Source organism: Eretmochelys imbricata, chromosome 2, assembly GCF_965152235.1.
Source record: "Eretmochelys imbricata isolate rEreImb1 chromosome 2, rEreImb1.hap1, whole genome shotgun sequence".
NCBI classification, from domain to species: Eukaryota; Metazoa; Chordata; order Testudines; family Cheloniidae; genus Eretmochelys; species Eretmochelys imbricata.
The window spans coordinates 247,376,218-247,402,893 of record NC_135573.1 but is presented as its reverse complement, the minus strand read 5'-3'; the positions used below and the strand labels follow the sequence as shown (position 1 = coordinate 247,402,893).

Sequence of the window (26,676 nt, the reverse complement as noted above, 5' to 3'; positions counted from 1 at the left end):
ATCGAAAAGAAGGCCATACTGGTTAAAAGACCTACCTGGTTTAGAAGTGAAGTCAACAAAAAAAAAAAAAAAATGTAACAAGTGGAAGAAAGGGGAAGTTCATAGGAATTGTAGAAAACTGATAAGGAAAGGAAAAGGATACAAGGAGAAAGCTATGGTCAGCAAAGTTAAGGACCATAAATATATTGGGAAAAAAAAGAATACTGACAATAGTATTGGGTCCATTACTCAATGGAAATGGTAAAAGTATTAGTAACAATGCAGATAAGGCAGAAGTTTTTAATAAATATTTCTGTTCTGTATTTGGATAAAAACCGATGATGTAATCATCATATGATAATGATAACATTCCTTCCATTCCATAGTATCTCAGGAGGTTGTTAAAACAGCAGCTGCTAACATTAGACATTTTGAAATCAACAGACGCAGGTAACTTGCATTCAAGAGTTTTAAAAGAGGTTGAGGTGCTCGATAAACAGTTAATGTTGATTTTCAGTAAAACTTGGAACACTGGGAAGTTCCAGAGGACTGGAAAAAAGCTAATGTTGTGACAATATTTAAAAAGAATAAACAGCATTATGAGGGTAATTATGGGCCTCTGAGTCTGCCAGCCATCATGGACAAGATAATTAACTAAGAATTCAAGGAGGGTAATATAATTAATGCCAATAAGCAAGGGTTTATGCAAACTAGATCCTATCAAACTAACTCGATATAGTCTTTTAATGAGATTACAAGTTTGGCTGATAAAGGTAATAGTGTTGATGTAATAAACTTTGTCTTCAGTAAAGCGTTTGACTTGGAAACATACAGCATTTTGATTAAAAAACTAGAATGATATAAAATTAATATGAAAGAATCGGGGAGATAATATCTTTTACTGGACAAACTTTGATATTACCTTACGTCTCTCTCGTGTTCATTTTATATATATATATATGTATGTGTGTGTGTGCGTGTAAAGATATATATCTCTTTACACACACACACACACACACACACACACACACACACACACACACACACACACACACACACACCCCACTGCAAACATAAAATAAGCATGGCACACATTAAATGGATTAAAACCTGGATAACTGATAGTTCTCAAATGTAAACGGGGAATCATTACTGCGTGGGTGTGTTTCTAGTGGGGTCTCACAGGGATTGGTTCGTGGTCCTACACTAGTTAACATTTATCAATTAGCTGGAAAAAACCAAAACCATCACTGATAAAGTTTGGAGATGAATCAGAAATCTGGGAAGCTGTAAATAACAAAGAGGACAGGTCACTAATACAGAGCAATCTGGATCACTTGGTAAATTGGGCGCAAGCAAACCGTATGCATTTTAATATGGCTAAATGTCAATGTATATGTCTAGGAACAAAGAATGTAGGCTATTATTTACAGATTGGGGGACTCTATCCTGGGATAGGTTTCAGAGTAGCAGCCGTGTTAGTCTGTATTCGCAAAAAGAAAAGGAGTACTAGTGGCACCTTAGAGACTAACAAATTTATCTGAGCATAAGCTTTCGTGAGCTACAGCTCACTTCATCGGATGCATTTTCCACTGAATGCATGAGCTGTAGCTCATGAAAGCTTATGCTCAAATAAATTGGTGAGTCTCTAAGGTACCACAAATACTCCTTTTCTTTTTATCCTAGGATAGTGACTCTGAAAAAGCTTTTGGAGTCATGGTGGATAGTCAGCTGAACCTGAGCTGCCAGTGTAACGCTGTGGCCCAAAGGGCTAATGTGATGGCTACACAAGGAGCAGAGAGGTTATTTTACCTGTGCATTTGGCACAGAGGTGACTGCTGCTTGAATACTGTGTCCAATTCTGGGGCCCACAATTCAAGAAGGATGTTGATAAATTGGAGAGGTTTAGAAAAGAACCATGAGAATGATTAAGGATTAGAAAACATGCTTTATAGTGATAGACACAAGGAGCTCAATTTGTTTAGCTTAACAAAGAGAAGGTTAAGCAGTGACTTGACTAGTCTGTAAGTACCTACATGGGGAAGAAATATTTAAAAATTGGCTCTTTAATCTAACAGTGAAAGGTATAACATGATCCAATGGCTGGAAGTTGAAGCTAGACAAATTCAGGCTGGAAATAAGGCATTTTTTAAAAACAGTGAGTGCGATTAATGATTGAAACAATTTACCAGTTGTGGTGGTGTAGATTCTCCATCATGGAATTTTTAAATCAAGATTGGATGTTTTTCTTTGCCTCCCATACAACAAAAAGAAACAAATTGGAGCTTTTAGAGGCAGCATGTATATGAGGTAGAAATGAAACAAGACAGCCAAAAAAGGGCCTCAGTCACATTCTACCCTGCTACTGCTGTCCTCAAACATAAAACATACCTGAAGAACTAGGGAAGTTTTGCCAATTTCTTGCTAAAGAACTAAGACCCTGGAGTGAGATCCTGTAAGATAATGGACAAAATACCTAAAACCTACCTCTTTGTGTAAGGAATCCTCAAATGCAAACTACAAACCCTCTATTATAGGTTGGTATGGAGGGACTTATGGTCTTATTTTAGATACTTCAACCAATCTTACTATCAATTCAGAATCAAGTCTCCATTGACTTTACGATGGGCTTATGTGCAGCATGATGCCACAGTGTCCTTAGAGAGCAATTTGTGATGCTATATAATGCCAGAATGTAAAAATAAGCTAAAGCATCTGACAATACCAAAAAATAAGGACGAGGTTTATTATAGCACATTATAGCTCTCCCATATCCACATCAAAGGATATTTTTAAAAGTCCCACTTTTATTAGTCTCAGTCAATTTATTTCAAGTATTTTTGTCTATCCTTCTATGTTTTACAGAAGGATTAGTTCTATTGTTACCACTGTTATTTCCATATTTCTAATTTTATATACTCTCCCCCAGTCTGTTCTCTATGCTCTTCCTTTATGTAATGTGGCTATAGCAAATACAGTGCCTCTGCTACAGAGCATTGCCCTGGCTAAAGTTAACACAATAATTTTTTCTGATAACACTGTAATAAAAAAGACTATTTTCTAGGTAAATGGATTAGAGATGTTCTAGAAGTTAGCAAGTAAGCTTCTTTGGTTTTGCTGTTCAGCGTTACTATGAACAATGTACGTACAGGATGAAAATTTGAACAAAAACATGGGGAAGCAAGTTAAAGATTTGATAGTAATGACTGAAAGGTATTTTTTGGGGGGGTGAAGGCTGAAGTGCTTGAATATTTTAACAAGAGTCCAAAGCTTGAGCTAATTGCTTTTGATAGACAGCTTGAATTGTAAGTATTGCAAATAGATACTATATGTAACAGATCTACAGAAATAAAATCTAACACTGCAACTCCCTACTTCTGTTTCTTCTGATGTGAGAAGAATATGGCATTTAAAATCTGTATCCTCATAAATTGTTTATCAAGGAGATAATGCTCTCCAGTAGATCTGCTGAAAATTTAAAAATTATTTTAACACTGCAGACACATCCAAAAAACAAAAACAAGAAACTGAGATTGGCTGACTAATCAAGAAGTCAAAATCTACTAGAGACACTGCTTTCTATGACAGAACAAGGAGCAATGGTCTCAAGTTGCAGTGGAGGAGGTCTAGGTTGGATTTGAGGAAACACTATTTCACTAGGAGGGTGGTGAAGCACTGGAATGGGCTACCTAGGGAGGTGGTGAAATCTCCATCCTTAGAGGTTTTTAAGGCCCAGCTTGAAAAGCCCTGGCTGGGATGATTTAGTTGGGGATTGGTCCCCCCTTTGAGCAGGGGGTTGGACTAGAGGACCTCCTGAGGTCTCTTTCAACCCTAATATTCTATGATTCTATGAGGTTCCCTTATTTTTAATTTTAAAGAAACTCAATACTTTAGAATACTCCAAGAAGTTGTCAATGACAGGATAATTGGACAGGGGCACTGTTGCAACGTGGTCAGCCCCTTTAAAAGCCTGTGGAGCCAGGGACGAGCAAGACTGGACTTAAGGAGAAGCCCAGCAGGCAGCTGCTAGGCATCAGCAGATCCAGCTAAGCTGCAGCTAATGATAGGCTCTGATCCCCAGCTGGAAACTATATGAGAGGGAGGGCCAAGAGAGACAAATACTGCTGGGCTTCTCCTTAGGCCAGGGCTTGCTGCTCCCCGGCGCCGCGGGCCTTTAAAGGGGCAGACCTCCCTGCTACAGGCATTCTTCTTACAAAGCAACAGTCTGGTGCCTGAACAAGTGCAGTATGAAGCCAGAAGAACAGTAATTTGTTTCCAGTCGAGGAATCTGAATATTTCAAAGAGAGATCACGATAGTTGATCATCGTATAAGTGTATAAAGAATTCAATAAACTTAAACTCTCTCTCCCGTCTTTCATTGTATACAGCAATTCCCAAGCTTTGGATTCAGCTCCCTGCCCAGGGTTGATTGTCTCAAAGACTGCACAAGTGATGAGGAAGTGAGCTGAGCTGCTCAGCACGAGAACTAGCATACAGGACAACTTGACAAGAGAAGCGTGTATTTAATGTATTGCACTCCACATCTTTTTTTAATTTAGCCCCGAAATAGGGATTTAATATGGGACTGGGAGAAGGATAAGATTTATTAAATGGAATACGGGAATTCACAATTAGGAGCAGTGAGAAGTGTGCATGCGTGTGCATGTAAGAAAAGGGAAGTAAGGATGCCCACCTTTTATCCAGCAATCATTTTATCGAAGAAAAATATGAGAGCAGTTTTTATAGTTACATTGGTTGAAAGCTTCCATTCTTGTACATATTATGTACAGAATTATACAATATGCACAAGTATGTACAATTCAGTGATTTGTTTGGCCAAGTTCTAGGTACAATCCGAATAAATAAGAAATGGATGTGCCTAGTAGTTTATTACAAACTTATGTAAAATTATCAGTAGACCTAAAACTATTAGGACAGGCATTTTTATTTTTTTAATCCATGTGACTATAAAAAGACCTTTGTAAAAAAGTGAACTTAAATCTTCTGAATATGGGAGCGTCCACAGTTGGGGTCTAATCTTGCATTTCTTTAGCATCCAAAGATGACCACTGAAGTCAGCAACAAATCTATCTGGACAGTGAAAGTTTTGAAGGTTTTTTTACCTGTATGCTTTGGATACAAGGAATTGAATAAGGACTCCAGGTTTTCTCTTACATTTTCTGTCCTTTTCAGATAAGTGCTGAGATCAAGGTTGTGCTGGAGCTTTTCCATCTTGCACTTTGGCCAGGAAAAGGACTGTAACAAGTCCTTGTTATGTGTAGACAGAATTTAACTGCATGAGAAAATCCTGGGGTGCATGGAGAATTTTATTCTTCTAGAATATACAGGGAAGTTCATGTGTGCCAAAATTAATAGCTATTCCAAGTCTCCTCCAGACAGTTATGGCTGATTAGGAACTTTTCAACAAAACATTTTTTTTTATTTGTCAACATTGAAACTTCACAGGAAAGGGTTGGTTCTGATAAATTTCTGTATTCGGAAAAAATGAATTTTTTAAAACTTCCCTTTGACATTTTCAAGATGAAAAAAATCCATTAAAATGCTTTCTTGTTTAAAAATGTATGCTAAATATAGTAAAAAAAAAATTAAAATAAAAAGTCATAATGTCAATGTTTTGACTGGACCAAACTGAAATTTCTTTCAGATTGTTGGTTCACAAAAGTTTGAGATTGACTTTTTTGTCCAGATCGAGAACTGGAAATTTTTTTTAATATCACAAAATTTTCCCCAGGATGGGAAAACTCTTTGCTGCCCAGCTCCACTGCTAATGGGAAAGTTTTCAAATGGGAAAGTATAGTGAATTGGCAGACAACTGATCACATGGTGGATGAATTAATGGTGGATGAATTAATGATTTTAACGCTCTATTGCTATCCTCATTTTGACACAATGCATCCAAAATGCTGGTTTTGACAATCTAATTGGTTTTCTATCTATGATTTGTCTGTTAGTGAAGATGAAGACAGCTGCATACATCACCCTGCAGATAACTGAGGTCTGCTTTACTAGCTAGACATTTTCAGCCCTTTATATGCATGTATAGCAGCGATTTCATTCCTTGAACCACCCTCTTCCTTGGACCATGGATGGGGAGCACCCCTGAGCCCCTCCCCCTTGCCTGAACCCTCTGCCCCAGCCCTGATCCCACTCCCACCCTCCGAACCCCTTTGTCCCAGCCCAGAGCATCCTCTCGCACCCTGAACTCCACATTTCTGGCCCCACTCCAGAGCCCGCACCCCCAGCCAGAGCCCTCACCCCAATCCCAATTTTGTGAGCATTCATATCCCCCATACAATTTCCATACCCAGACGTGGCCCTCGGGCCAAAACATTTTCCCACCCTTGTTCTAAATAGAGAAGTACAGTTGTAATCCAGCAGTACAGTCCGTTGGCAATGTTTACATCTAGTGTTTCAATTCTGGCCAATAACTACCCAAATTGCACATAGCACAGGGATTTTGCTCTAAATTACTACTCAAAGGTGGTGTTTTCATTAGTCATGCACTGTTATCCAAACATCATTACTGGCAGGGTTAGAAACAGGTATTGTTTTGTTCAAGGTTTTGTCAAATATTAATTTCTATTTAAGAATAACATGTATATGGTAGATGAAAACTGTTACTGCACAGATAAAACCATGTTTATCAGACTTGAAGATGACATATTTAGCTGTGTTTTAGGAATAATTAGAAAGCGTATTGCCAAATTAAAAACATATAAAACATTTTTTTTCCTTTTACACATTTTGGAAAACTTGACTTTCTCTCTGGTAAAAGGTAAGAGGTATACCCAGTTTACAGTATAATGCTCTTGGGCTATCTGAGCTAAGAACGTTTCAAAGGGTGGCTTTGGACTGTCACTCTACACTCTCGCGGCTATGCACATCAGTCTTATTTTTAGGTACAGTGATATTCAGTTCCACTCAACTGGCTATAAAACAGTAAACATGAAGGGATTATGTCCTCCAATTTATGACCTGAATTTTAAATTCATTTGTCTAATACTTCTGAACTGCGGCTTTAATCCATCAAATTAAGAGTTATGTTAGCAAATCTAGGCCAACTCTAACAATTTCCCTTAGTGTTCTCTATAACCAGGACACCAAAAAGAAATTAATACACTGCAAACGCTGATCTTGGTAACAGCATCTATTTTTCCATGACAGGCTAAAGAAGGTGAAAGTATTTACTGTAGATACAGTGTGTAAATCAATTTTATGCAGCTTGTAAAAAGAGAATACATTTTCATACTAAGGACTACTTTACAGATTTCCTTCTTCCCCTAGTAGAAAAACTAATTCTTTCTCCCTGTGTTTACTTCTCTCTTTTCCCAATCAATGCTCCTCGCCATAGCCACAGTGTAGTGTAGGCTAAAATTATTTTCTCCCACACGAGTGACATTCTAAGTAGTGATGGAAGAGGTTAAGAAGTGAGGCAATGTCTTTGTTCCTAAGTACAGAACTGTACCACCTCCCATTGATTTAGATTAGGAAAAAGAAATTAGCTTCTCAGTAGGTCTACTTTCATGCGTGTTATGCACATATTGCACAGAATTAATTGCTTCACAAAAAAATTGCAAGATTACAATTGCTGTATACTCTGTGGATGAATTCTGCATAGTGTAGTTTCACTTGAATCTGATTAGGCATCAGTATGGTCATATGTAGTGCTGTGTCTCAGAAGAGCAGCATTGAATTAATAAGACTTGTTTGGGTAGAGAGGCAGCTGGGCACTGTTGCGTACCCTGCACTGCCAAAGAACTATTTAATGTCCCGACAACCAGGCTACATGTGCTAATGCATAATCATTTTGTGATTCATTAGGTTACTGAGGACTGCAACCTCAGAGTATTCTCAGAGAGTATATGTGAAAGATGGATGGTGTTCTTACCCAGTCCTAGGGAGAGAGCTCTCTACTACCACAATGAAAGAAAAGACTAGCTGGGTTTGTTCCCAAATACACTTTTTTCCCAGAAGCAGAACTGGTGAATAAAGCTGGTCCAAAATTTTCTATTTCAACTTTTGATGGGAAATTAGATTTTCAACAAAAAGAAATAGTCACAAAAAGTACCTGCTTTCCTCCAAAAAAAAATTGATTTCGAGTTGGAAAAGTGGGAAAAAAAAAAAGCTTCCACAATAAAAAGTCCTCCTGTTTTCCCCTTTACCCCAACATAATATTTCAAATGAATTTCCAACCACCTCTGCGGGGAAAGCTTTTATGTTTCCTAGGGGTGAGTCTACAGCTGCTAAATCTCAACAGTAAGTGAAATGTTTTTGAAACAAAAGTAAAAAAATTGCTTAGCAGACACAGAGAAGACTTAGTTAAAAGTTACTGTAGAAGGAAGCCACTATAAATTGCCTAATCAGTAATTTAACCTGATTTGAAACTGCCAGTTGGAATTAATGTTTTGACTAATGTAATACAGTGAACAAGATAGGGAGACAGCACTCTTAGACCTCCTCCAGGAAAAAGATTTGTACCGGTGCAACTAGTGATTTATACATTCAAAGTGCTTTACAAACATTAACTATTTCTCAGAACACCCATGTAAAATAGCTAATTGTTATCTTCATTTTACAGCTAAATGGTTAAGTGACTTGTTTAAGGTTACATAGCAAGTCAGTGGCAGAGCTAAGCTACAGACTCCAGCATAGAGAGGTATACAACCAGATAGACTAGTAAGAGTTAGCCTGGTAAAGGAGGGAACCTGCTAGCAGTCAAGAGAAACTGGACATTAGGGCAAAAGATTTAGGTCTGGTTTACATGCAGTTTTTGTCCTTTAACTGTATTGGTTTAGAAACAGATGTAATTAAAATGGGACAATCCTTCATACAGATGCAGTAATACTAGTATAAAGGTTCATCTCGTACCACTGAGCTGAGTAAAAGTATTAAAGTTCATACAATAAATTGTTATCCAACTAGCTAGCAAACCCTCAGCTCGGTTAAAATGGCCTGATGTAAAGTGAATCAAGCCCGATGGGAGTGAAACAAAAAAAAAGCAGCACCCCTATTAGAAAGAGTTGGATTGCCAGTGTGACCTTGAACAAAACGAAAGAAGTAGAGAAGCATACAGCATTAAGTGTGTCAACATGCTGTCCACAGTATCTCGAACACCTGCGATTATACCAGCGTTTTGTTAATTCAGTCATTTCTATTTTAGGTGGCTGGTGGAAATCAGTAAGAATCTGAGGGTTACTACCACTTTCACAGCTTGACAACTGTATTGTAATACTGTTCCTGCTATGCACTTGCAAATCGGTCCAATCTGCATATTGTGAAACCAAGAAAGATGGGGTTCATACCTGTCATGTCTCAGTGCCCTCATATCAACATACACAGTGGTCGGATCTGGTCCGGATGTTCCCTGTAAAATGTAACATATTCTAGTTAGAATTTCATTTATATGAATTTATAATGATATGAAATGCAACATATTCTAACTGGAATAACTGTCAAAGTAACTTTATGGTTTAGGAATGGAAAAAATGGTCTTTTAGTTAGGCTAATCAAATAATATTTATTTAAGGTACAAATAAAACCAAACTAAAACTTGATTATAATATCTTATGTATTATATGATAATTATACTATTATAACAATCGCAATACAATAACCTCCAAATATACCTACCCTAGGATAACTGTTGCCTTGCGGCTTGTGAGAACTTCAAATGATTGTACTAATTAAATGTCAACATAAGCTTTTTTGCTTCCAAAAGGTTGACTATTCAGCACATTGATACATACAAAAATATATTAAATGTTTTTTCATATAAAGGAATGCTGAAATTGCTGCGGAGACACAGTTTAATGGTAAAAGCACGTGGTCAGGAATGTGAAACATGATTTGCAAAGAATCTTCCACACATGCAACAGAGCATATATTTAAAGCTAAAGATATTAAAAGGCAGAACACATGACATGAACTGATATGGATTGAAGATATATAAGCAATTATTCTGTTCCTTATCAGCTTTCCACTTTGTATTTTTACTGCCCATTTGGTGTCATAATATTCAGTCACTCTGGTAACAGCAGACTGTTTTTACAGTGGTTTTGTACTCTGCAATGATTTTTCCCTTATCCAAGTGCTTAAACTCATCACCATGTATAATCTGAATTTCCTATATCGAGTGATCTTTTCTTTGCTACATACTCCACTCCACAGCCAGGTGGAAAGCTAGAACAATGGAATTTTGGAAATTCTGTTCTAAGCAGCTTAATGTTTTGAACACCAAATAATAGTTACACGAACCCTTGTATCAGTTACTTAGGTTTTCAAGGAATATTACAGACCATCGAACCACAATGTCTTCTAGCCACTTTAAGATATATAACACAATATAATTCTTAGAAATGGACATATTTAGAGCTAAGAGAATTAAAACCAATTTGCTATTTTACATTTCTACTGAAATGCTTACTGGTAGTTCCACAATTTGTTCAGCACTGAAAAATGTGATGATGTTCTACAGGTAAACAATTTCCATACCGAAAAAAGGAAAAGACGTTACTAAGAATTAATCTTTACAATACAGACACTGATCAGTAACCCACCACCAAAAGAGTCAAAGAGAAACAGCACTGCACATGCACGTTAGCCTCTTTAGCTTGTAATGATACAAAATACAAGATACAACATCCTATCTAGCCATTAAAGATGTGATTTGCCGTCTACTAATAAACTCAGCAGTGTAACAGACTAGTGCTGAGTGGAGAGCTTAGTTCAAGTAAGGATGAATGTGGAAAAAAACCTAAAAAAACTGTTACCCTTAATTTTTAAAAAAAATTGAATGTAACCAATTTGTAAAATAATGGAAACAAGTTAGTTAGAAAATTAAAGACAACCATCATGGCAATAGTTATTTTCAGTGTGAATGAAATAATTACTATAGCCAGCTAACTTTTCATGAAGCCTGCATCCAGTCAGAACTGTACTGGACTTGTTCATAATCACACACAAAGAATCTGATAATCCTCAAATCTCCAGACTCAATTTCTAGTCTGTCCCACTGTTGGAAGCTGATAGGTGGGTATTTAGGGAACGTGAAAATCCCCTACCTGCTCGGCCAGCTTCCCCAGCCTGTGAGGCTATAGCAGCAGGAATAGCAGGGATGAAGGAGAGAAGGAAAGAAAGTAACACAAGACAAAAATAATAACGACATATGGGAATGAAGGGTGGGAGAGGAAAAAAAAAAGAGAGGAAATGCAAAAAGCGGGGAGTAAAATAAAAAGAAAAACAATGTCAAATACAGGAATCTTATAAATTAACTATTTTACCATTAAAGGTTTAAAAAAAAGTAAAAAATGAGGTGTCGATATTTTAGTAGAGCAACAGAAGAGACAGCAACAGACTGTTAACCTTAGACAAACAGACTTAAGTGATTTTAGGACACTACAGACAATGTTAGTAGACAATTTATGTTAAGCACGCTATCTTTCATGTGAAAGTGTAAGTAAATATAATAGACTTGCTATTTTAAATGCACATAAATTGAAACAGGGGCTACAAGTTTGCCATTACTCTAACAAATAAAGGTTGTTAGTGATTACTTTTCCCCCCTAAAAGCAGTAAGTATCTGGGTTTTGGTTTTTTGGGGCAAAATTAGTTGGCAAAGGGGGAAAAAAGAATACTTACACATTTTTCACCCAGATTAACCTGCTCATAGGGTAGAATAAAATCAAGGCTTCTTGTATAGTCTGATTTCTATATGTTCAAAGCTAATTATGTAACTCGGTACTACAAAACTCCTTCATTCTTGGGCCACAAACCCTGGAATGCAGGGTGTGAAGCAGTAAAAGTCAATACTAATAAAAAGCAAATAGTTCAACATCAAGATTCAACAGTACAGTGAAGGAACAATAAAAAATACAGCAACGATTATCCCTCTGTTACTAAGCCTGCTGTTTCAGACACTCTGGTGATGTAGCAACCACTGACTGTGCTGGCACGTGGAAAACCTAAACTCCGAAGGGCCGCATGGGACTGGACCTATGCTCAATGAAGTCAGACAGTTCCAGGAGCACTGGATTGTGGTGCACTGCTTTAATAACAATATTAGTGCCAATAGAACTAGGCTGTCAACTTCTTATCCTAGAGGAAATTGTCACGGCAACGGCAACGGCTAAAAATTGGTATATTTTGAATGAAGGGGAAGAGGGAGCATTTTTAAATAGGACATGTTTGCATATTACACTGCTGCCTGAGAATAGCCATATAGATAATAATGTCTAGGTTTCACCGTATACTATAAAACTGCAACTCAGCATGAGACCAGCTTAAGAGCAGTAAGTCCATTACCAAACATATACACAAATGCAAAAATGTAACACTCCAATTCCAGAGTTGACTTTTAAAAATACCCTAAACTGCCCTCATAAGGTTTTTCAATATGAACTCAATGCACAACATTTGGAATTTAATTTTCAACACTGTCCTCTAACTCTGTGGACGCATGTAAATCTGGTAGATGACTGTGCTACCTACCAACTGTGCCCAAAGAATTAGAGGCTGGGTTGAGATCTAGCTGAAACATTAACCACGTGTATACAAATTCACTTAGTGTGAAACTTTAACTCTTGATTAGAAACAATGAGATATATTTTATAGATTCTTCTGTAATAGTGTTCATACAAAGCCAGCAAGCATATCCTTTCTTGTGTCTGATGTTTAGAAGGAGAAAAAAAACCCACATGTGTAGGGATAAATCTTTCCCTCTGAGATGCATGTGCCTAACTTCTATTGAAGTCATGGACAATTGTGTATGTACAATATTGCCAACCACAAGTGTTTAAAAGTCATGAATTGGGCAACAAAAAAATCATGAGATTTTCAAAAGATAAGTGTTGAGTTCTTTTAATTTTCCTTCTGGTGTGGGCGCCTTTAGGGTAACACATTTTCAGGATGCTCGGGAACCATGAGGCGTAAAAATTTACTTTTTCACGAATATCTGAGAATCTCAAGTAAGGCTTGGTCTATGTTGAAAAGTTATACCGCCAAAGCTATGTTGGTTAGGGGTATGACAATACCACACTTCTGACCAACATAGCTGTGACGACAAACCTTTCAGTGTAGATGCAGCTATGTCAACAGAAGAGGGCTTCTGTTGACATAGCTAATGTCATTCGGGGAGGCTGTGTTTCTACGCTGACAGAACCTCCTATACTGACTTAGGCTATGTCTATATTAGTGAGCCTAGCATAATTCCAGCAGATGGAGATTTAAGGAAGTCATTGAATATCATGACTCACCAGAAAATCTTGAGAGTTGGCAAACTATCTGAAGGATTTGTACTACATATGCAAGTACAAAATCATACATGCCAAGAATTTACTACTACTTGAAGAAATATACATAAAAATTGAATAGTCCTTTATCAGAACAGTTCTAGTTCTCTAAAAGCAACTCCACATTATTCCTGGTGTAGGAGATCCTCAAAAGTGTGATCTTTTATTAAGGAAAAAGACACAAACAAGCATTGCCTCCTAAAAAATTTTACTAATAGAATTCTCAGTCAAAGCAATTAATATTTTGGTGTTAACTGGAGTGAAGCATCAATACACAGTTTTCCTCAACTAAAAAAAGCTACATGAAGCATTGAGTAACTTTTCTAATTATAGTGTAACAAAAATGTACTTGACCATTTTCTTTCAAAGGAGCAAATGTGGCTGAAGATATTTTCTTCTCCAGCGGAGGTTAATAACAAAGTGACTCTTTGGAAAAAGATTTTATCTCAAGGATAATTAAGCATGGGAGTTGTAATTTGAATGAATGTAATTTGAACTTCAATGCCTTTTTGTGCCACTCCTTCTCCCCGCACTAAAAACTTAATAAATTCCAAGTATTTAAATGAAAGCTAGCTTACAAAGCTAAAAATTCTGGAGGAGCACCTCTGCCTTGGTAATAGCTCATCCCTACTTTTCTAATTCTTTAGAGAATACTAAGGATATTATACATGAGAAGTAAAATATGCTATATACAATCTACTTATCTCAGAAATACCTTTGCCAAATACCTATATGACTTTTAGTCATAAGGTGCTGGATTTGTAAAGGCATTTAGGTGCCTATGATTTTCAAAAATACCTATCTGTATCTTTAGGTGCCTCAACACCTTTACAAATCTTGCCCTTAGTGACATATGGTAATTCTGTCTAAAATTAGCCAGAAGGAATAAATTCAGCGTCAGTGTATTAGTCTCATAGTATTCCATATGGTGCAATACTAAGATTACCATTAGTTTAGTAGTATAAAACAGTTTTGTATCAAAGGGATTATTAGAATGCCTGCCTTTTCTAAGTATATATTCATAAAATAAGATTGATAAACATGCTCCAAAATTCGTTTTTTCTTCTTTACATACCACCTCACTTTAAAGGAAAAAATAGAAGAAGCTTGTTCGAAAAATCAGAGCACTTTTTAGGTAAAATGCTTGTATCCTTCATTTGTCACTAGTCTGAAAAGAGGAAAAATTAAAGAAACTAACAATTCCAAGATAACTAGATGAACTTAGAACTATTTACAGAACAGAATTGCCCTGTTGCTGAAGACTGCTTCCAGAATACAGGTGTTATTCAGTCAATGACCTCTAGCAAAAGCACACACACTGTGCATTATAAACATAGGATATGCTCAGCCCCTGAAGACCCTCTAATGAGACCCTTTGGAATAATCAATCTATAGGATCATCTGTTGATGGAATTAAAGTAAGAGAAGAATAAGAGATTGAATCCAAGTCAAATAAAAAGGTAACTCACTCTGAAGACAATCAGGATAGGCCTCTCTCTGGAGACGGAGCAAATGGTGAGCACTAAGACCTCTTGATAAAGATAACATAGGTGCAAATTTTAGGAGGAACCTCAAATGGGCCTGACAACCAGCCTTATGGAAAGTAAGGTTTCAATGACTATATATTGATAGATGTCAATAATTCCTCCATCTTCTTTCATATAATGATTACAGGGTAGGAGGGAGGATTACACCAATTATAAGAATAAACACAAAGGAGATCCCACTGGCTCAGAAATGTACAAAAGTATTTTTTTGAAGCACAGCATTAAGACCCCAGCAAACAAGGACCACTTCCTGAACATGCTGAAGAGATGCTAACTTAAAGAACATTGCTGAGAAACAGTTAAGACCCATTCTGCTCTTCAATCTGCCATCCAGGAAACAGAATGCTCTTCAGGTCAAGATACCTGTATACTACAAATCATAGGAACTGCTATACTGAATCAGAACAGTAGTCCATCTATCCCAGAATCTAGGCTTTGACAGTCAACAGTACCAGCTGCTTTAAAGGAAGCAACCCTGCTGTAGCCAAGCATTCCAGAGGATTTTGGCATCTTTACATTTTCTATTGAAAGGCCTATTTTGCAGTTACTTTTGTAAATAATGGCTCCACTATTACTTCAAAACACACTTCACATCTTCCTTGCTTAAATGCTTTAAGAGCCATTCTGCCCATAAGAGTGATTTACAGGGCAATGTTACAGGCATTAGACTACTTCGAAACAGCGACTTAAGCAGTTTTCCACTCAAAGCTATTTAAAAAAAAAAATCACATACATACTTCTAATTCCTCCTATGGATTGAGGTGCCTGCTGTTAAGCTATTCAAGCACACCCAAAGATCTCTGCCAACCTGAGTAGCCACATCTGTTCTCTCCCGGATGTTAATGGGCTGGGCGTCCCTCTTATTTTGTGCTGAAGACAGATTAAATCTGCAGTCAAAATCGTTAACAAATATTCACTTGAGGGGTGATCCCGTCTCAAGAACTGCCTATAATTTTGTGCATTCACACAACTCCCAAGGGCTGAGTTTCAGTCAGAAAGCCAACATACATACATACTCAAGTAAAAAAAGTACCCCAAATAAAATTCAGTATTGATCAGGTTCTCAAGTGATGGGATATGCCTGCCATTTCTCTGGGTTAATCTGGGCTTCCATATACATTAGGTTCAACAATATTTTTGAGGTTGACTGAAGGTCTAAACTATAGAACTGGCCAGTGTTCTCCCAACTCATTTGCTGCTTTTAGTGCCAGTATGGTCCTACTGAAGTGCCTTTGTGTTGGTGAGGCAGCCACCAAACAGCATGATGTCAAACTGCCTGGGGACTAGTGCAAGCCTGAAAGGGAGATCTCCATTAGTGGCAAGTGAAGCCTCCCAGCTTACAAAGGGAAGCTTGTCCTTGTTATCTACAATGCCCTTCATGGCCTCTTCTCATATGCATCAGAGCACGGAGTGAATTCAAGCAAAGCTTTGAAAGACAGTCTCAGGGATGGAGCTTCAGGAATTGAAGGGCCACTAACCTCATGTACTTGAGAAGTTTTAGTGGACGCTTAGAGCAGTCTGTCATGACAGCAATGCCATAATTTCCCTGAGCTATGTCTCCCTCCCCAACCTTCTCCCACACAAAAGGAAATCCTGCAGCCATTTCAAAGTCAAAAGCGATGCAGGAAGCATAACTAGCAGACTGTTGTTACTAAGTGGTTAATTCATCTGATTCTCCTTTGTTTTCTTGACCAGGGAATTCTTAGGAGAACGGTTACTTTTTATGGGAAACAAGTGTTCTGGATCTACCTGCACAGTAGGTATCTATAGTACCTGCATTTTCCCTGATATGCAGCTTTTAAAGTTTGGATGTATTCACGGTGAGAGGGTAAACTGAGACCTATTTGCTAAATGGAACTAACTATCAGCTCTCCAAAAGAAAGCGAGCAGAGGATCTCTTTGATGTGAGTTTCCAAGGATGAAGTTTGGGGGTTCTTTTTTAAATGAAAATTTTGATTACTTGTTTCATTAGGTTTTTCTATCTCCCTTACAGCTAGAGGTACTCGAGAGAGAGCAAGAAACAGTTTCTCCACAAGGGTACAGAACTCGTTCAACAGGAGAAACTTAAGTCAATATTTATTAAGTGAAACAGGTCATGTAGATGTCTGAGTTCACAACATTAACACGAAATGAAAAGGAGTACTAGTGGCACCTTAGAGACTAACCAATTTATTTGAGCATAAGCTCTCGTGAGCTACAGCTCACTTTATCGGATGCATACTGTGGAAAATACAGAAGATGTTTTTATACACACAGACCATGAAAAAATGGGTGTTTATCACTACAAAAGGTTTTCTCTCCCCCCACCCCACTCTCCTGCTGGTAATAGCTTACCTAAAGTGATCACTCTTTACAATGTGTATGATAATCAAGGTGGGCCATTTCCAGCACAAATCCAGGTTTTCTCCCTCCCCTTCCCCCCCAAACTCACTCTCCTGTTGGTAATAGCTTATCTAAAGTGATCACTCTCCTTACAATGTGTATGATAATCTAGGTGGGCCATTTCCAGCACAAATCCAGGGTTTAACAAGAACATCAGAGGAAAAGTAACATGATACAGTTCTGTGGTGACCTAGAATCCTATTTTCGACGTCTCTGACTCAAGGAATATTTCCAACACACCTCTGAACAACATACTAATCCACAGAGACCTCCCTACCAACACTACAAAAAGAAGGATTCTAGGTGGACTCCTCCTGAAGGTTGAGACAGCAGACTGGACTTCTACATAGAGTGCTTCCGCCGACATGCACAGGCTGAAATTGTGGAAAAGTAGCATCACTTGCCCCACAACCTCAGCTGTGCAGAATACAATGCCATCCACAGCCTCAGAAACAATTCTGACATCATAATCAAAAAGGCTGACAAAGGAGGTGCTGTTGTCATCATGAATAGGTCGGAATATGAACAAGAGGCTGCTCGGCAGCTCTCCAACACCACTTTCTACAAGCCATTACCCTCTGATCCCACTGAGAGTTACCAAAAGAAACTACAGCATTTGCTCAAGAAACTCCCTGAAAAAGCACAAGATCAAATCCGCACAGACACACCCCGGAACCCCGACCTGGGGCATTCTATCTGCTTCCCAAGATCCATAAACCTGGAAATCCTGGATGCCCCATCATCTCAGGCATTGGCACCCTGACAGCAGGATTGTCTGGCTATGTAGACTCCCTCCTCAGGCCCTATGCTACCAGCACTCCCAGCTACCTTCGAGACACCACTGACTTCCTGAGGAAACTACAATCCATCGGTGATCTTCCTGAAAACACCATCCTGGCCACTATGGATGTAGAAGCCCTCTACACCAACATTCCACACAAAGATGGACTACAAGCCGTCAAGAACACTATCCCCGATAATGTCACGGCTAACCTGGTGGCTGAACTTTGTGACTTTGTCCTTACCCATAACTATTTTACATTTGGGGACAATGTATACCTTCAAATCAGCAGCACTGCTATGGGTACCTGCATGGCCCCACAGTACGCCAACATTTTCATGGCTGACTTCGAACAACGCTTCCTTAGCTCTCGTCCCCTAATGCCCCCACTCTACTTGCGCTATATTGATGACATTGTCATCATCTGGACCCATGGAAAAGAAGCCCTTGAAGAATTCCACCATGATTTCAACAATTTCCATCCCACCATCAACCTCAGCCTGGTCCAGTCCACACAAGAGATCCACTTACTGGACACTACAGTGCTAATATACGATGGTCACATAAACACCACCCTATACCGGAAACCTACTGACCGCTATTCCTACCTACATGCCTCCAGCTTTTACCCTGACCACACCACACGATCCATTGTCTACAGCCAAGCTCTGCGATACAACTGCATTTGCTCCAACCCCTCAGACAGAGACAAACACCTACAAGATCTCTATCAAGCATTCTTACAACTACAATACCCACCTGCGGAAGTGAAGAAACAGATTGATGGAGCCAGAAGAGTTTCCAGAAGTCACCTACTACAGGACAGGCCTAACAAAGAAAATAACAGAACGCCACGAGCCGTCACCTTCAGCCCCCAACTAAAACCCCTCCAACGCATTATCAAGGATCTACAACCTATTCTGAAGGACGACTCAACACTCTCACAAATCTTGGGAGATAGGCCAGCTCTGGCATACAGACAGCCCCTCAACCTGAAGTGAATACTCACCAGCAACCACATACCACACAACAGAACCACTAACCCAGGAACCTATCCTTGCAACAAAGCCCATTGCCAACTGTGCCCACATATCTATTCAGGGGACACCATCACAGGGCCTAATAACATCAGCCATACTATCAGAGACTCGTTCACCTGCACATCTACCAATGTGATATATGCCATCATGTGCCAGCAATGCCCCTCTGCCATGTACATTGGGCAAACTGGACAGTCTCTATGTAAAAGAATAAATGGACACAAATCAGATGTCAAGAATTATAACATTCATAAACCAGTTGGAGAACACTTCAATCTCTCTGGTCACTCGATTTCTGATCTCAAAGTGACTATCCTTCAACAAAAAAACTTCGAAAACAGACTCCAACGAGAGACTACTGAATTGGAATTAATTTGCAAATTGGATACAATTAACTTAGGCTTGAATAGAGACTGGGAATGGTTGATTCATTATAAAAAGTAACCTATTTCCCCTTGTTTATTCCTCCCCCCCCCGTTCCTCAGACCTTCTTGTTAAATCCTGGATTTGTGCTGGAAATGGCCCACCTTGATTATCATACACATTGTAAGGAGAGTGATCACTTTAGATAAGCTATTACCAGCAGGAGAGTGGGGTGAGGGGAGAGAAAACCTTTTGTAGTGATAAACACCCATTTTTTCATGGTCTGTGTGTATAAAAACATCTTCTGTATTTTCCACAGTATGCATCCGATGAAGTGAGCTGTAGCTCATGAAAGCTTATGCTCAAATAAATTGGTTAGTCTCTAAGGTGCCACAAGTACTCCTTTTCTTTTTGCGAATACAAACTAACATGACTGTTACTCTGAAACCTAACATTAACACAAGCATTTCTAAACATGACTTCTGTCTGAGTCCAAGATCTTACATGTATTAAGCAGAAGGGACATTCATTCTAAAAGGATTTGGATATTGCTTTTAGGAGTGCAAGAGATTTGCTTGAACTTTTACATGCTGGGAGGCTATTTATGACAGTAATTAGAGAATATGGAATTAGAAGAGGGCTATCTCCAGAACAAATAATGACTTTTTATCTTACTCAGTTGACTATAGTGATCATTAAAATCACCATCTAATTTAGCTCTGGGTTACATGAGAGGTAGAGAAGTGGCTCAACTCCTGTATTTGTTTTCTGTTGGCATGTTGCAGTAGTGAGGTCACTTTAGACCAAGGTTTGATGAAGGCCTTCATTATTCAGTTCCCTGCAACAGGCCAGGGGTGAAGCTGGGGATAAGACACAGAAGCAGTGGTCTGTGCTGGGCTGATCACCTGTACTTGTGAAGCGTTTTTGGATGACCTTGCTTGTAAAACAAAGGGCTATAAAAATGATGAGTAGGAGAAGAGGGAGGCAAGTGCATTATTTGCAGTACTTCTGCTCAGATGTGGTTTTGGCTTCCATATTTGAGCAAGGCTTTTGCTACTATCCACGAAGAGATCCCCAACGTGGAACAGTGGTAGGTACAAGAGCTAAAAAGGTACAATAGTCTTTGCTCGATGCATGTGGGTTATACTTACAGAATGGGGGACTCAAGGCTGCAAAAGACTTAACGGACATGGTCGATAGCCAACTTCCAATGCTGCTCTGAAAAGGCCTACTGTGATCCTTGAACTAGTGGAATAGGAGGTTATATTATCTATATATATGGCACTGGTGAGATGCTGCTCGTGTCCAGTTCTGTTATCCAGACTTGGAAAGGATATTGAAAAATGGAAAGGATTCAGAGAAGAGCCATAAGAATGAGAGGTGGATTGGAAAATATGCCTTACAGCAGGAGACTAAAGCAGCGCCATCTATTTACCTCTTCATTCATCTATTTATATTTAAGTGGAGAAGATGTGATAGTAGAAGGCTCTTTAATCTAGCCTACAAAAGCATAACAAGATCCAATCGCTGAATTTGAAGCTAGACAAGTTCAAACTGGAAATAAAAAATAAAATAGAAAAATTGTGCCATAACACTAAGGATAATTAAATACTAGAACATTTTATTAAGGAGTACGGTAATTATGCATTACTTGGACACTTTAAATCAAAATTGGGTGTCTTTCTAAAAAGATGTGGATGTACTAAAGCACAAGTTATTGGGCTGGATGCAGGAATCAACAGGTGAAGATCTAAGATCTGTGTTACACAGGAAGTCAGACTAGATGATGACAGTGTTCCTTTCTGTCCTTTAAACCTATTAATCAACAAAGCTGAATGCCTGAAGCAGAGAATGCAAGATAAATCCCAGGTTCTCCCTGGAGACTCATCTGATGAATGGGTCAAATTGGAAATACACAGATGCCTCATATGGTGATAGCTGAGTCAGAAAGATTAGTTTTTCCACTGTGTGACCTATATATTTCATGCAGAAATTATTTATCTGATTAAAGTAAATAACTATTCTACACAAAGCAGGAAGCTACTTTGTTTTAAAGTACATAAAGAAAGCACTTGGAAGCAGGGATATGCACTACATGAATAAATTCCAACTAGTTTAGTTTTAGAGTATTGAGAGTACAAGTTGTATCATTCTGATACACGTTACTGAATTAAAGCACATCTGGGGCAGAATAAATGCTATGAATGTATTGTGAAGGATGAACAGGGTTCATTGACAAATGCAGAAGTGTATTACTTGCATACGAAAGGAGAACATTAAGTAACAGATGGATTTGCTCAATATGCTTAAAGAACAACTAAGCAATCGACCAACATGAAACATGATGAAACCTCCCATGCTTGACAAGAAAATTGCTCATTGATAACCATTTTCTTAGTACTAGCAGTTGTACAAATTTAAGGCATGGAAAGTCTTACCTGCAAACATATAGCCAGGTTAACTCTACAGCCAAATGATGTGCTAACAGCCCGCGGATGGAGACCCAGGTCTTTAAATAATTTTGAAAATGACTGAGTGAGAGCTATTCGGGGCCGTTCTTCTGCCACGACGACACATGTCCGTACACGTGAGAGGTCCAGTCCCCTTCCCTAGGAAGAATTTATAATGTAGTGCAAGCTACAGTTAATCAATTTTGAAACTGTGCATCAAAACATGTGTTAAACACACTGTGAAACAAAACATGAACACAAGAATATAGGATTATAATACTCCGATTCTAGCCTTTCATGGAAGCTGGATGGCCAACTGACACATTTATGGCTGATGTAGAACAGATCTACTTGCCTGGAATTTCTTCCCTAGCATTTACGAGGAAATGGATCACAAAAAAGTTCTGGAGGGAAAATATGCTAGTAACGAGTAATAGCTCAGGACTCCAATGACCAGTGAACTGGAAGAGTTAACTGTCCTAGGAAAAAACTGACTGGAGAATTATTAAAGACACAAGGGCGTGGAGGCAGTGTACACACCCTGAGCTCTACCTAACAGGGTTTCAGCAGAATAATGGGAATTCTGAATCATGAAAGGAAGGTCTGGCATTTTACAGCTAGTTGCATGTGAGAGGCTATAAAAACACTGACATCAGAAATTTTACAAGTTTTACACATACAAATTTCTGCATTTGTTATAATTTATTGAAACTGGAAGAAATTTAAGAGCAATGGAAACAAATCAACCAAAATAAGTCTCTGTTGTAGTGGCTGGTGCTGGTTAGGCTTTACGTTAGTGCTGCATTTCCCAATCTAGGGTAGGGGCAACAGGTGCTACAATAGTTGGAGTGATGAAAATAGGACAGAAGAATGAATCAACGTGTTCCCTAGATACATGAAGACACAATCCAAACAAGTTACTGTGTCCGCCAATATCACACACAGCAGGTTGCTCCTTGAAAGCCACCCATCTTCTACCTCCCAGTTCCCATAGTGGCCTTAACATACAGGCACCAGGCCCACCCTCCAGAGCTTCTTTCTCTGCTCTCACGGCACTCAGCTTAGCCATGCGGTGGCAGCAATGGCAGCTTTCCCATCAGCATGAGAGTGAGATTTCAGCTTCCAGGTGTTGGACAAAGGGAAGCAGCAGGGAAGAAGAGTCCACAAAAAACATGTGAAAGAACAAACTTTTAAAAAATAATGTAAAGAGAAATACGAAAAAACACAGAAAACAGACAAAAGGGGGGGGAAGGGAGAACGTGAACAGAAAGAAGGCGAGACAACAGCCAGTGAGTCTGAACACATTTGGAGGACGACGTAGTAGGGGCACATATTTGCCAATCCATTTGGGCTTGGGATTCGACTAAAAGGTGGGAACTGTTCTACACAAGCTGTAAGCCTGAATCACTATAAGATGCATCTGTAGGTACAAAAGGATAAGGTCTAATGGCAAAGAAAAAAAAAATGGAGATGGAAGGAAGAAAATATTTAATCACAAAAACACGGTCTGGCTCCAAGCTCCTCTGCTTCACATTTACACCACAATAGCTTCCTAAATTACTCTAATTCTGAAAAAGATATATAGCTCTCAGTAAATGAAGGCAGATACTGACATCTGATAAGTTAAACCCCTTTGTAACTGAAGAGAAAAAAAATAGATCTTTTAAAAGCAGTTACAGTTAGTTAGCAGAACTGGCAACAGAATGCATAGCAAAAAATTTATCAGGTTCATAACAAAAGCATCAGTATATCCCAGACCCCAAGCTGAAAAAGATTAGAGCATTTCTGAGTGCTCTAGCATGTCAAAACCAAACAAATATTTAACATATTTATTAGAGTAAGCTATACATACAATATGCAGTTGGCTAATACACACAGTTCTGACTTTTACAACCCTAGCAACCAGCTACAGCAATTTGGGCTGTACAATAAACACAAATCTTAAAGATTTGGAAAGCCTCAAGGAATAAATTTAACTAGGAATCTCATAATCTGGAAAAGGGCTAGGGAGCAGCAGGTGGCAAAAACTAATATACAGCCTTTGGCAAGGAATTATACTGGCTGTATTGAAGATTTCCCTTACTCTCTGATTATCTTCTCCTCAATGAATGGATTTAACACACACTTATTGAGCAGAGAACATTCCTAAATGCTACAGAAATGTCACACTTGGAAGAAAAATGGAATTCCTCACCTTCAGTGATTCTGTTTGTGAACCGAGTCCCTTGGTACAAAGCTCCATGACTGAATAGGAACAAAAAGTGTCCCTCACTTTGTACTGACTCACAGCTAGAAGCCATAGAGCAGGATTGGTCTCCAATTCTGAGGGAGGAATCAGAATAGACTGGTGTCCTGAATAAACACTGCAAAAATATAAGATTTGTTAATACAGGCTAGAATTCTGTAGATGAGATGATTGTAAACTAAAAAGGGTATTCTCACTTAAGTGTAAACTTTAACATCAGTATTAGGCACAATATGTTTATATCTCACTAACACTGCACAGTTGTCACAGCTTTATGTTAAGGGCTAAATTCTGCCCTTTGTTACACCCATATAATTCAAGTGAAATGAGTGGAAATGTAGGCAGAACCTAGTCCTAGATTACTAAAACCTACAAAATACAGGTGGTCCTTCCTGCTAGAAACTCATGGAAGAGCACACAGATACCTGGGTTAGTAGCATGTAAAATACGCATCTGCTGAGAAAAGATTATGGTTGGTTATTACTATTTAAACATTTCCTGGACAGAAAATACAATACCTTCTACTCACCAAAGAACTGACCCCACTCCCATGGAAATAAACAGGAGCTTTGCCATCATTTTCAAGGGGCCAGGATCAGGCACCAAATTAAAAGTAAATTATGCATTTTAAAATTCTCTCCACAAAATGTTATGAACTTTTAAAAATGAAATCCCAGAGCTCTATTGTACTGTATATACAATATTGTTTATTGGCTCCCCAGTGCACTTGGTAATGTCCCTGTGCCAAAGGTACAGCACTAATTGTTGCAGTATCATCATAGTCACTGACAAATTTTTCTCCAGAAGTGTTTCCCACATTGACAGTTCTCTCCTGTGTGCCCTGTGACTACCAGACGGGCAGATTTCCCCATCAGTTTTACAGTTTTTACTCACACATCTTAATCTGTGATTTGTGCATCTTTCAGCTTTGACATGTCACAACAGAATACAATAAAAGATGAAAACCAGAAAGGTTCTCACAAAGGGTAAGTTTAGAGGCAGTCAGCTCCAGGAGTCACTCAATGCTGTTGAGGGGAGAGCACTGGTGCTGGAAGGCATGTTTAGCCCTTTGGAGACCAGAGGAGGCTCTGGCTCTTCTGAAACTTGAAAATCCTTCAGTACCACAAACTTTCCCAGTACTTAGAAGGGGTTTGCCATAAATTCCAAATACGAACAGAGAGCATCAAGGTTGACGGTGCCAACATGTCCACTACTGACAAACTGTGCTGAAGTGAGAAACTTCAAGGAAACCAGTGCTAATAAGACTTGTAGCGTAAGAGCTGTTGCTGAAATAATTGCTGGTTGCTTTGCATCCCAGGATAGTACCAAAGCCTTGGTACTGTGCTCCCTCAGAGCTCCCAGGGTACCTGATTTGTGACATGGGGTCTTCCTAAAATGGTAGTGTTGAGGTGAGTTGGATCTCTTAGTGGAAATGCCCATCAGCGATCTGTCCCTGGCTTTCCCAGAGGAGTGTTGATCCTTTGTGGATTTAATTTTAGCAGTCCTACCAGAGTCTGAAACTGAAATGACCGTCAAAGATGGAACTCAGAAGTTAGTGGATCCAGAATTCACAGAGATGCTTCTGGACTGCACTGGAACTTTTCCAGTGGGGTCTGCCCTTTCCAAATCAGAAGCTAGACACATAGAGCAATCAAACAATCTAATATGCCTTCCTTGCTTTTAAGGACTTACACACCAAACATTTCCTGAGTATATGAGCTTTCCCAAGAGAAAACAAAGCACTTGGTAGGTCCATCCTTAATCAGAATTGCTGCCTTGCAGGAGGGACAGTCTTGAAGCTGGATGACTTGTGATGGGACACCACTAAGCTATGGTGCTGGGAAAAAGATCCAAGTGAGGAAAAAAGACATAATATGGAAGGTAAAAACTTCCCCAAACAATTAACAACTATCAAAAAAATTTCCAGCAGGCAACACTTTACTGTCTAACACTAATCCATACACAATTTACAACAACAGGTAAGAAAACAGGATATGCAAAGACATGAACATCAAAGAACTGCGAGTTGAGAAGGACTGGAGCGGTAGATGGGTCTGATCTGCCCCTTTTATCCTCAGTATGGGAGCACAAGGGCACATGCATGGCCCCCAAGAACACTGTTGGACAACAGACTCCAACCCCAAGAGCATGTGCACCAAGAGTGGAATATGTATGGACAAGCACTCAAAGAGTTGATGGTGTTCAGCACCATTGAAAATGGTGCCCCTCCTGTCCCCCACTTACTTCAGTGCCTGTTTTCAGGCACTCTAGTTTGAAAGTTTTGTCCAGTCTTTATCTTGTGACAGACTGAGAGAGGAGAGAGCTGCCCTGCACAAGGGAATTCTTCACTGGCCTTCTCTGAGCCCGTGGCTTTCTTCCTCAGTTATGCCAGGAGAATTCCCAGAATTCTCCTCCTCTCTTGATAGGGTGGCCAGGTGCCCAGTTTTCCACCAGAAAGTCTGGTTGAAAAGGAGATCTGACAGTGTCAGGTCAGATCTACTGACCAGACACGCAAAGACCTGTTATTGTGGGCAGGGGAGGCACCGGGTCATCACCCGTGCCAGCTACTACTCAGCCGGGGC

At 39.1% G+C, this 26,676-nt stretch overlaps 1 protein-coding gene across 1 annotated transcript in view; it reads right to left on the bottom strand.

Annotated features, from left to right (window-relative positions):
* Positions 1 to 26,676, bottom strand: part of DIP2C (disco interacting protein 2 homolog C) — a 492,048-nt gene that overhangs the window by 42,423 nt on the left and 422,949 nt on the right. Inside the window, exons 30-32 of the mRNA XM_077809483.1 lie at positions 24,044 to 24,212; positions 21,838 to 22,008; positions 9,303 to 9,364 (exon numbers count right to left, since the gene is read on the bottom strand). Of these exons, the coding sequence (XP_077665609.1) occupies positions 9,303 to 9,364; positions 21,838 to 22,008; positions 24,044 to 24,212 (402 nt within the window). The remainder of the gene's footprint in view (positions 1 to 9,302; positions 9,365 to 21,837; positions 22,009 to 24,043; positions 24,213 to 26,676) is intronic.